The sequence below is a fragment of the Taudactylus pleione genome, unplaced genomic scaffold, assembly GCF_031769625.1.
Source record: "Taudactylus pleione unplaced genomic scaffold, aTauple2 ptg001137l, whole genome shotgun sequence".
Taxonomy (NCBI): Eukaryota; Metazoa; Chordata; class Amphibia; order Anura; family Myobatrachidae; genus Taudactylus; species Taudactylus pleione.
The window spans coordinates 5,311,292-5,324,455 of NW_028285538.1; the positions used below are offsets into that span (position 1 = coordinate 5,311,292).

General features: G+C 45.8%; 1 protein-coding gene across 1 annotated transcript in view; it reads left to right on the plus strand.

The window, feature by feature from the left end:
* The window catches only part of FMNL2 (formin like 2), a 348,984-nt gene that overhangs the window by 169,460 nt on the left and 166,360 nt on the right, over positions 1 to 13,164 (plus strand). The window contains 1 exon segment of the mRNA XM_088462017.1: positions 12,013 to 12,093. Within this exon segment, the coding sequence (XP_088318143.1) occupies positions 12,013 to 12,093 (81 nt within the window).

The window sequence follows — 13,164 nt, forward strand, 5'->3', positions numbered from 1 at the left end:
CCCCGTATCGAGTATTGATCGTATAGGACCATCATAATAATAAAAATAAAATGACCTATAACATCAATGTTAAAAAGATATAAAACCGGAATATTTCGGATGTGCCGTGACATCATGACGTGACCTGGTGTCATGACGTCACTGTGTCGCTGTCCAATGACTGCCGGTGTGGGAGTGGCTTTACAGCCATTCTTTCACCTGCTGCTTCTCTTCCACAGCGCCAGAGCCTCCTGCGGACGCCACTGTACCCTGCCGGACCCCCCACACCCCGCCGCTGGACCCCTTCGCACCCCGCTGCTGGACCCCCACACCCTGCCATGGACGCCACAGAACCTCTGCAATGCAAGCCGGACCCCCGCCAGACCCCCCAGCTAAGCTGCCGGACCCCCAGGTATTCTAAATACTGAAAAAAAACCCATATCCGAAATGCTCCTGGTCCCGAGCATTTTGGATATGGGAAACTTCCTACCTGTGTGTATATATATATATATATATATATATATATATATATATTACAATAATCCAAGTACTGATCACAGTGCTAACCAAATCAGGATATAGTTCAAATAGTCAGTCTCTCATATGGACGAACCACTTTATACCTCTATATTCCCAATCTTGAAGGTGGCAGCTCAAGGTTTCCCAAGTAGGACCTCTGTTGTGTGGTCCTCAATGTTTATGAAAATACAAGTGCCTTATAGTGTGAAATGTTTAGACAGTGATTACACTCAGTCTTATATTAGAGATCTTGACGACTGATACGTGTCTCTGTGTTGGTGTCTCTTTATCAGATGGTCTTTAATAGATGGTGAGTGGCCGGTGGCTGCTGACCTCTCGCATTAGTGTGACCATCTGATAAAGAGACACCAACACAGAGGGGTCTATGTACTAAGCAGTGATAAGTGACAGAGTGAAAAGTGATAAGTCTGTGATAAGTGCCAGCCAATCAGCTTCCAACTGTCATCTCACAGGCTGTGTTTGAAAAATTACAGTTGGGAGCTGATTGGCTGGCACTTATCACAGACATCACTTTACACTCTGTCACTTATCACTGCTTAGTACATAGACCCCAGAGTCACGTATCACTCGTCAACATCTCTAATACAAGGTCATGTATCACTCATCGAGATCTCTAATACAAGAATGGGTCCTGTATCAAACCTTATACTGAACCATGAGAGGGACCAGAAGGAATATTCTGAAAAGAACCATTATTATATGCCCGTTTATCAGAGTGATACGGTACGCAATTTTTTATGTGTGTTGAGTGTAATCACTGTCTAAACATTTTACACTATAAGGCGCTTGTTTCCACTCCTTGTATTTTCATATATATGTGTATATATATATATATATATATATATATATACATATGTGTGTATATATATATATATATATATATATATATATATTATAGTCCTTGTATCAACCGGCAATCCACTCATTCAACAATAGGTACTTGCCCGGGTGCCTTCCCCCAGGAGAAGCAGCTTTCCCCGTATATAGGACAGCTTTCCCCTTATATAGGACAGAAAAATAGGCGGCACTCACAGGACTTGAAAAACAGTGAGTGCCGCCTGTTTTTGTTGTCCTGAGGAAGGGGTGAACTGCACTTCGAAATGTCGACCCATTAAATTCCCTCTGGTGAGGGTATTTTGTTTATGAGACTCCGAGTGCTGACTATACTTTCTTGTTATATATATATATACTCGTATTATGGCCCTTATAAACACACTGCCCAATCACTGTGGCCAGCAGTGATCGGGACACATGGGGAGGCGGAGCTGAGGCCAGAAGGAGTGGGCGGGGGCACCACTAGGCAGCATCGGCAGCTACTGCTTCTTCTAGCAAGTTGTTACTCACGAACCGCAGCGGGAGGGCGTCCCGCTGGAGGCCTGAGTACATAGCAGCAGGGTTAGGGTAGGGAGAGGGGGAGGGCTAGCATACCGACCAACAAGTGTCGGTATGTTAACCCTGTTGGATCCCGGCGTCGGGATTCTGACCGCCAGGATCCCGACTGTTACTATTTCATACCGATTACCTTTATGCGGTCAGAATCCCGGCGCCGGTAAGTAGCAGAGTTTGGGGGGAGGTTTAGGGGTTAGGGTTAGGCACTAGAGGCAGGGTTAGGGTTAGACACTAAGGGGGGAGGCTTAGCTTTAGGGTTAATGGAGGGGGAGGTTAGGTTCAGGTACTAGGGGGGAGGGGAGGGTTAAGCACCACAGAGGGAGGGTTAGGGAGAGGGGGAGGGTTAGTATACCGAACAACAAGTGTCGCTATGTTAACCCTGTTGGGATCCCGGCATCGGGATTCTGACCACCAGGATCCCGACCGTCGGTATTTCATACCGATTCCTATCTTTCTAACTTCCTTCTGTGCTTTCCTGCCATGTCTTTTACATCATTGGTTGCTGTATTTTCTTTGCCCTAATATCTCATATGACAGAAAAATCTAATAAAGAGATCATAGCAGTTGTGTGTCACATAGTGGGGCAATGAGCATAAATAACTCTACCTGATTATATAAATGTATGGCTAAAAAGCACAGATGTGCAGCAGAAAGAAATTTATTTAATAAAAAGTCTCTCATGAGGATATGCACAAGCCAATACATACAGCTTTTCCTTCTCTGTACAGTATATTGGAGATAAGGTATTCTATTTTCCATTTCAGCATACAGTAGTTTTCCCTTCCAGAAAGGCAGCTCTCTCCTTTTGTGGCGTCATTGTAGCCGGTAGGATTCCATCTATCCCCCCCTCTGGTCATGCAGTGATTGTCTGGATATAATATACAAATAGTGTGCAGTATCCTGTTTATTTAAGAAATGTATCTCTTTGGCAACCCTTTCTGGCAAATTTTATAAATGCACTTTGGAGGTGGTCAGTTGAATTTAGTTTGGTTCCGGGACAGAAAACTCATTTATCAGGTCTAGAGGCAGACAGATAAATCTAGAATGTAGCTCATAGCCAAGATCAAGGAAAATAAATTAAAAAGTCGTTTCAGTTTCCGTTTTTTATTTATTTTTTTAGTGTGTTGACTCCCCCATCTCAGTGGTGGTCTCAAGTAGGACTGTAATAGAGCAAGCAAATTATTAATGGTCTGATGATTGTATGTAAAATAAAATCTTTGCTACTGGAATGCAAGACTATTTTTAGTGGGAATATAGTCTATCTTTTCAAAGCAAAGTTACTGGAGTAAAAATATAGTATTTTCATACTAATCTGTATCACAGCTTAGCAGGGGCGTATCTACCCATTGGCCAGGATGGCAGTCGCCAGGGGCGCCGACCAAAGGGGGGGCGCTAACCGGCAGTGCCACCAGTAGCCAAGGGGTGGACAAGTCCCCCTGCCCCACAAGTATAGGGCAGACCACAGTGAGAGCGGTCTGCCCTACACAGTTTACAAACACACAGCCGCCAGCCGAGTTGAAAAACGTGACAAATCGTGACCAAATCGTATCTTAGTAAATTTACCCCTAATTATTTACTGATAAGCCAGGAGGTATGTCATTCACTTTGTGGCTCCTCACCTTATACAGGTTGAGTCTCCCATATCCAAAATGCTTGGGACCAGGGGTATTTTAATTTTTGGATAACGGAATATTTAATATTTTGGAATATTTGCATATAATAATGATATATATTGGGAATGGGACCCAAATATACACACAGAATGCATTTATGTATTATATACACCTTATACACACAGCCTGCAGGTCATTTTATGCAATATTTTCAATAACTTTGTGGCTCAAGCAAAGTTTGTGTACAGAAATTAAATTCATTTATATTTCATATACACCCTATACGCACAGCCTGAAGGTAATTTTATACATTATTTGTAATAATTTGTGCCTTAATCTCTGTATGTTACAGTCATATAATGGACGGTTTGTCTGAAGAGTTTATCCTCCTCAGCATGTGAAAAGAATGTACAACTATATCTTGAAACCTTGAGACTATGGACCTTTATCAAATGGAAACAAATTGTTACATTTATTTTTATGTTTGTGATCTGAGGTGCGTTACCATGAGAATGAAATCGGCATTCAGCTCAGGCCCTCTGAGTTTTGTGGTGGAAGTACTGTGCTATATTCCATAGCAACCATGGCCCTGATTTAGAGCCGGACGCTCTGACCAGAGTGCTCGCTCTGAATCAGGGCCCACCTCCATTAATATGGAGCGTCCTCCTGGACGCTCGTATAGCTGTGGGTCACCACCCACAGCATATAAGAGCGTGCAGGATGATGGTCGCGATGGTCTTGACCATCGCGACCATCGAAACTGCGAGCAAAAGCCTGCGGTTGGGTTTTTCAACCGCAAGGCCAGGAGTGATTTTGGCTCTATCAGAGCCAAAATCACTCCCACTGACATCACTAGTGATGTCAGTGGGGCCGGCTTCAGACGGTAGGCGTTCCCTTGGGAACGCCTACGTCTGGCATGCACGCCCTCGGCACGCCCACCAAAGGGGGCGTGCTGTCAGTCACCATCGACAGCACGCCCCCTTTGATGAGACACTCCGAGCGAAGGAAAGTCCTTCGCTCGTCGGGTCTCACGCATGCGCACGACGGAGCTCCCTCCGTCGTGCGCATGCGCAGTGGGGACCATTGACCCACTTGCGAGCGGACAGCCGCTCGCGAGTGGGTCTGAATGAGGGCCCATATCTAATCAGCATTTTACTATTATTATCAGCACAACATACTGCCCCCCTCACAGCGCTTAATGTCCGCCTCGCAGCCCCCCTACAGCACATAGGGCCTAATTCATCACATATCGCAATTGCAACAGCGTACGCGGATTGGCCGATGGTGCGTACTGCATATGCACCGCAGTGCGCCGACCAGTATTGCGTTCACACTGTGATCACATGCGTAGATACCAAGCCATCGCAGAGTAAGTGACAGGGCGTCAGCGATTGAGGCTGGTGACGGGGGAGTGGTCGGAGACATGCAAGCGTGCCTGTTCCATTTCCTGGGCGTGCATAACTTAGCCACTGCGATGGCATTCGCTGCTTGAGTACTCACACCGTGCAACGAGACTTGCAAGTTCTGAGAAAGGCCAAACCTGCTGTAATTCTGCATGAGGGTCCAATGATACTCGATGTTACTGATCTATACGCAGGATTGCCAGGACTTACTGATGTGCGATAGTGGTAGTGGGCGTCTCTATGCCAGGTGAGCAGTTGCAAACATTAGCATATTTTTGCCGCAGAACTTTGGCCCTGATTCAGAGCTGGACGCTCTGACAGAGCGCTCGCTCTGAATCAAGGCCGTCCCTGCTCCTTTTTGGACCACCCACAGCTATAGCGAGCGGCCAGAATGATGGTCGCGATGGTCAAGACCATCGCGACCATCGGGCTTGTGTCGAGACCCTGCAGTAGGGTCTCGCTGCCGCAAGCCCAGGAGTGCTTTTGGCTCTATCAGAGCCAAAAGCACTCCCACTGACACCACTAGTGATGTCAGTGGGGCCGGACCCAGACGGTAGGCTTCCCATGGGAACGCCTCCGTCTGGGCAGCCACGCCCCCGGCACGCCCACCAAAGGGGGCGTGCTGTCAATCACCATCGACAGCACGCCCCCTTTGGTGCGAGACCCATAACGACGGCTTGGCCGTCGTTATTTGGGTCTCGCGCATGTGCTCGACGGAGGCGCCTCCGTCGTGCGCATGCGCACTTGGGCACCATCGACCCGCTTGCGAGCGCTCAGCGCTCGCGAGCGGGTCGGAATCAGGCCCTGTGCGTAATCACAGCTGGGAAATCAGTATCAATCCGTAATGAATCAGTCCCTTAGTGTCTTCTCCGCAGCACATCCTCCCCTCCCATCCAGCTATAGCAAAGACATAGAAACCATACTTTGTGTGTCTTTTCCTGCTTATAAATGTAAATGAGTTACTGATACAAAAACACGCACACAAACACATCATACTTGCCGACATTTCATTCCCTCCTTCCGGCGGGTCGCGATAAAAGGGAGGCGTGGCCCGGCAAATGACACATATTTGGGGGCGGAGTATGGGGTGTGACAGCGCGATTATTCTTGGCATTGTGATGCAGGGGGCGGAGCCACGATGATGCGATTCAGCGTGAATCGCGTCACCGGCCCCTCCGCAGCCGGGATTTATACTGTAAGTGCTGGGGGGACAGGACGGGTTGCCGGGGCCTGGTAGGCTTGCCTGCCTTTCCGGGAGGCTGGGAGCGGCACCCGATATTTGGGAGGCTCCCGGCCAAATCGGGAGGGTAGGCAAGTATCACACATACACACACATATAGACACACACCACCCACTATCATGGTAATCACACACATACACATAGACACACACCACCCACTATCATGGTAATCACACACATACACATAGACACACACCACCCACTATCATGGTAATCACACACATACATATAGACACACACCACCCACTATCATGGTAATCACACACATACACATAGACACACACCACCCACTATCATGGTAATCACACACATACACATAGACACACACCACCCACTATCATGGTAATCACACACATACACATAGACACACACCACCCACTATCATGGTAATCACACACATACACATAGACACACACCACCCACTATCATGGTAATCACACACATACACATAGACACACACCACCCACTATCATGGTAATCACACACATACACATAGACACACACCACCCACTATCATGGTAATCACACACATACACATAGACACACACCACCCACTATCATGGTAATCACACACATACACATAGACACACACCACCCACTATCATGGTAATCACACACATACACATAGACACACACCACCCACTATCATGGTAATCACACACATACACATAGACACACACCACCCACTATCATGGTAATCACACACATAGACACACACCACCCACTATCATGGTAATATAAAATGCCTCATCTTTTAACTGTTAAGCACTAATAATGTTATGAGAACATTTTTTTTAGAATAGAGATTTAATTCTAGACAATATAATGTCACATCAATGCTTTTGAAATAAACTGTTATATGGCCCAACAATCTTTCCCACATAAACCAATGAGCAAGGACATTTCATTACCTTTGTAAAGAAATCAGCATTAAATGTCAACAATTTGCAAATAAAAAAGCTTTTCCCGATGTGTGGCTCCCAGAATATATTGATTGGAGTTTTTCCACCTTGACAAAGAAAACGTTATTTTGCTGTGGTATTTTATACTTACTTGGACAGAAACTATAAAAACAATCAATATTTCTTCATATGAGATATGTCATTTGTCTAATTTCCACATTAGCGTTGCACTTACAATAAATAATATGAGAATGCTTCTGAGGTAAATAATGACAGTGCAGATTACGGCCTATTATGATTGTATTTGAGTCAGACCTTAGATCCGTTTGCCAGGACTGACGTGGTGAGATAATAATAAACAGCTGTGCGATGTGAAATGGCCGAATGTTTTATCCATTGTCTGAGATTAGCCAATGCTCCTTTCTAAATAGTGATACAGACCCCCATGGAAAGCTTCTAACTCTAAAGTGACAAGTTGGCCTTTAGCACTGAGCCATTCTTTAGATGATCACATTAATTGCCAAAAAAATGAGATCAGGACTAATACTGTGGAGGTAAGTAGACTGTCAGACACGGTTCCTTGGCTCTAAATTAAACAGCCCACGAGAAGCCTATTGATGTACAGTCTGAGCTTGTATTATAAATTATTAAGACTTGGGACATCTGTGTGGACTTTATTCGGAGTTATACGTTACGCATGTTGAGGTTTAATTGAGTTTGCACTATATACAGCATCACATATGAAATAAATTGTTCTCATAATTTGCTTACACTTCGTGCATTTCTTTTAATTTGACTGCAGTGTGACTAAAAATAACAATAATATCTTGTATTAATTAAAGAAATATGTCTGGCAGTCAACAGGCCATTCATTAAAAATACTAGTTTAAGAAGTTTAACCGTCTTTGCTAATACATGTGTCATGTATATCCCAGTGGCCTTTGCCATGTTGCACTATTTTGCTGTCACTAGGAAATTTTCCTGGCAACCTAGATTAGTAATGACAGAACAGTGATCAGTAAATGTTGTTTGTAATAAAGTCTCATCAGATCAAGTAGGGGTCGATTCAGACCCGGACGCTAAGCTGCGCTCTCTCGCAGCCAAAAGTGGCCGGGTATGCAAATGCCGCGATCGCACTGTCTGGTGTAAGGACACCCTCTATGTCTTAGAGAGCGACTGCAGAGCGAACGCTCGCTGGTCTAAAGACGCCCACTTTTCTTTCTTAGCATACGTCATCTCCAGGAAGTGTGTGATTAATCAGAACCATGGAGAGCCATCGGAGCAGCACGCAGCCCTTGAGGTAGACCCTCCCCCCGCTGCAAGCACTGCGATCACTGCAGGCTGAAATACAACCAAGTGATGTGTACAATGACGCTTCCATGCTGAGTATGCAAACCTATAAAACTCCGTTTTGATGGCCAGACACACCTGCGTTCGCAGCACCACTCCCCCGTTTAGAAGCACATTCCCCTGTTACCATCCACAAACGGCGCTATCTGTCACTCAAAATAGCGTCCAGTCTGTGTACTACGAGCGCACGACTCCCGGATGCAGTGACTGGTTCGCGCATGTGTATTTCACCGCAGACGGGCGACAATCGCCCATAGCATGCGTCTGCGGTTTAGCTTCCGGGTCTGAATCGGGCCCTTAGTTCCTTACACACCTGCATTTTCTATATTGAATGTTGTCGTCGAGCGCTTCAATCCAAATTCACAGCTTCCGAAAAAGAATAAGGAGGAGGTGGGGAGTACTGCATGGCTGTTTTCAATGAGGAGCCCCCCAGAGTTGACAAATAATTCAATTATGAAGACCATCCGATGAGATCATGGACTTCGAGCATGATTTGATTGGACAGTCATGATAATGATGAAACCGATATGAAGGAACCTACTTGACCCATTAGTCCCTAATGGCAATGAACTGAGTGTTCACATCATAGTCTATACCAGAGGTTACCACCATGATTGGACGTTGTTATCCTTTGACAAATGACCAATTTAACTGTCCAGCTGTGTATTAACAGAGAATGTAATGGCATTGTGTACTGGTATCCTGATGTCTTTAATGAAGACCTAATGGCTGGTGCAGAGTTGCATGGAAGTGGACTGTAATTGCTACTGCATTGTGTACATGGAGCTACATGGGAATAGTCACCCATAGGTAGAGTGCTACACATCTTTCTAGGTGGATCGTTCTTATCCATACACTTAGGGCCGGATCCAGAGGTGGGCGCAGTGTTGATGCCGCACACAAGCAATGTTTTCAGTCTGCGCATTTGTCCGAGTTGCATTGCTCATGCGTCCCGATGGTTAGCGCAGGGAGCCGCTGAACTAATTTGGACGCATGGAGAGGCAGTTTTAGTTGGCGTTGCTGGGTTATAACAGGAGAGTAGCCTGCCAGCTCCTGGCTTGTCGCGGTCAGCATCTGCGTCGCACTAACCCTGGCTGCCATGTTCAGACAGAGAAATTGCACCAGCAACCGATGTAGCTGGTGGCGTGTCTTAATACCCATAAGGGGACATTCCGTGTCAAATCAACGCACTATTTGTTAAAATTTTACTTCCCCAGCTCAGATTGTGCTCAAATTTGGTATTTGGAGAGTATATATGTAGTCTAAGAAAAATACTAAATTTTATTTAAATATCTCATGCCCTTTCCAAAATTTCTAACGTTTTAAAAAATCTGACAAAAACGCACAACCAGCATATTTTCAAATCGCCATAGCTGCTCTACTAATGAAGCTAGAGAGGTGGGAGTGGTGTCATTTTACTGTGTTTTTGATGCCCTATGATATACAACACAATAGGCTCTGAGGAAAAACTTTTTCCAAATTCAAACTGACATTTTTGATCATGATTATCTCAAAAAGTGCGTCGACAAAAAAGTTCTAAACATTTCTGGAAATAGTCTATACTAATGTTAAATGTTTTTTAAAATTTGAAAGTATTTTTCTTAGACTACATATATACTCTCCATATATCAAATTTTTACAAAATCTGAGCTGATGAGCTGATGATCAGTGTGTTGATTTGACACGGAATGACCCATGGGCAGATTAGCATTGCAGATGGCGGGCGTCTCTGTACGAATCTCATTGGCTGCAGCATTAGCATAAAGGCACAGTGACCCTGCGGCAAAAGACCCAGTCACGGCTGCAATATGGCGCACCTCTGAATCAGGCGCTTAGTTTGATATCCGTCATCATCATCTGAGCACACTGGCACCAGCCAATACTAGGTGATATAATACCCATGGAAACAAGTATACTTGTGCTTCACTCCAACTGTGCACAGCTTGCAGTTCTGTCACCTCACTGACCAGCACATAGGCGGGAAGAATACAGCCCAGTTTTGCCTCTTCAGTCACAATTGTAGATATGGCTAAAATTATTTATTTATGTATTACTAGTTATTTATGTAGCGCACACGTATTCCCCAGTGGAGCTTACAATCTAAATTCCCTATCACATGCTCACACACACACACATACACACACTAGGGTTTGGTTGGGAGCCAATAAACCTACCAGTATATTTTTGTGTGGGAGGAAACCGGAGCACCCGGAGGAAACCCACGCAAGCACAGGGAGAATGTACAAACTCCACACAGTTAGGGCCGTAGTGGGAATGGAACCCACGGCCTCAGTGCTGTGAGGCACCAATGCTAACCATTACACCATCTGTGCTGCCCATATGCTGTGCTGAAATATGTACGACTTATTATTGCTTGTACAGGGGGTAGTCGGCATCCCGACGGTCAGGACGCCGGCGGTCAGAATCCTGGCGCTGGAATACAACAGAGGTCGTAAGCCCGGCTCCAGAATCATGACCGCTGACATCCCCACGGTAAGTATTAGGGTTAGGTTTAGGGTTAGGCACTAGGGGGAGGGTTAAGGTCAGGCTGCAGGAGGGAAGGGTTATGCTGTGGGAAAGGTGGGTTAGGGGGGGGTTAGGGTAAGGATACTTACAAAATTCTGTGGAGATTCTGACTGTTGCGATGCCGCTGTCGGGATTCTGACCGTCGGAATACCGTACCCAACCCGCTTGTACTTGTGTAACTGAGTGTCGCACAGCATGCGCAGTGGGAAAACATGCAGTATACCGTAATTCTGCATCAGCCCCATTGGGAGGTAGCTAAATACGATGCAAATGTTAGATGTGGCAGCTCTTGGGCCCTCAATCAGAGGCGGTCGGAGGATGCAAGCGGTCGCTCAGAAACTGGACGGCCGCTTGCATCCTGACCGGCCGCCTCTGTTTCGGTCGTTAGGCTGTGGGTTTACACCCACAGCTCTAACGACTGCTAGGGTGATGGTCGCGATGGTCATAGACCATCGGGGCTTACGATGAGACCCTAGGGTAGGGTCTCACTTGTCGTAAGCCCCGGAGAGCTTCTGGCTCTGTCAGAGCCGGAAGCTCTCCACTGACATCACTAGTGACTAGTGATGTCAGTGGGGCCTCCCCCAAATGGCAGGCGTTCCCATGGGAACGCCTCCGTTTGGGCTTCCAACCCCCCGGCCCGCCTTCCAAACGGGGTGAGCTGTCAATCAACATCGACAGCTCGCCCCCTTTGGAAAGAGACCCGCTACGACCGGCGCTGTCGGTCGTAGCGGGTCTCACGCATGCGCACGCACTGGACAAACATCGACCGCACGGCCGCCTCTGAATGAAGCCCTTGGTCCCTTGATGGACCTAGTATCTGGTAGAACTCCAAGGTGTTCTGGATTTCCTTGGACAGTACTGTTTTTTTATATTGTAAATGTTTAATATTTATTCCTGAGCGTGTGCCTTCTGAATAATACAATGAGTAATTAGTGAAATACGATTCAATGGAGGCTTTTATGGAATGAAAAAGCTTCATGTCCTGGTTTTTCTGTTCTAAACCTAAAGAAGCCCTAAGCATGGGCCACATGAATGAATATTATCTAAATTCACATATTTTTTTTTTTTAGGAAAGGTTTCAAGTAAAGAACCCACCGCACACATATATCCAGAAGCTGAAAGGATATCTAGATCCAGCAGTAACACGGAAGGTAAGAGACTACTTAGTATTATCCTGTGATTGGTCATTTCTATGTGCATGGCGGTTCAGGTGTTCTGTGCCTGGTCATTCATCATGTAGATGTATCAGGAGAGAGCATCCAGCGAGGGTGTAGACTGGGCTGCATCATGGAAAGTTCTTGAGAAAAACCAAGGAGCAGAGAATTTAGCAATGTCACAACTCAGTCCAAAAGTCGTATTAGGAAAGTATGTTTTTTTTTTAAATCTGTATATTTGACTTCTTACCAAATCAGTGGGACAACAGCAGACTTCACTACTATACATGGAAATAAAATAACTTGGCAAAATGGAAAGAAATATCATGAAATACAGCTTTACTGCAAAAATATCTGTAATTAATAATATCCAGGCAGGCCAGATGTGCTCATATCCTGTGTTGGTGCCTGAGCTTGGAGAGCATAGCAGATCATATTGCTGATTGCTTCTACGGGCTTCTCAATTTTAACAATCCCTGCTTTGCAATTCCATGAAACTGGTTTGTATTACTCATGATAGGTGAGTTATGCAGAGCTGATTTCTTATTTATTTACATGAACTGGTTTTTGTGCAAGTGACCTGTTCACTTCATGGAGTGAAAGCAGCCATTTTGTGGGAGGAGCATATGTTAATGAGGAAGACCAGAGCCGTAGGAAGACTTTTTGGTGCCCTGTGCCAGAAAGAGCATTGGCGCCCCCCTCATTTTTCAAAGGGACATAATGCACCCAAAAAAGGGGAATGGCCTCATGGGAAGGGCCAGGGAAGAGATAGGAGAGGCCAGGAGATGCTGGGGATGAAATAAGAGGAAGCTATAAGTGAGAATGATAATAAACAGACATTTGACAGGCCCAAACAGCGCCCCCTGACCTGTGGTGCCCTGTGCGATGGCACCGGCTGCACTACCCTAGCTACGGCCCTGAGGAAGACTATAGCAGTGACATCTCTGAGGTACAAAGCTTGATTTGACCATATGGGGCCCTAGGCAAGATATTGGTCAGGGCCCTTTCCCCCCTCCATTAGCCAAAATTACACACGTGAAAATTAATTTGAGTAATCCAGGACCTTCA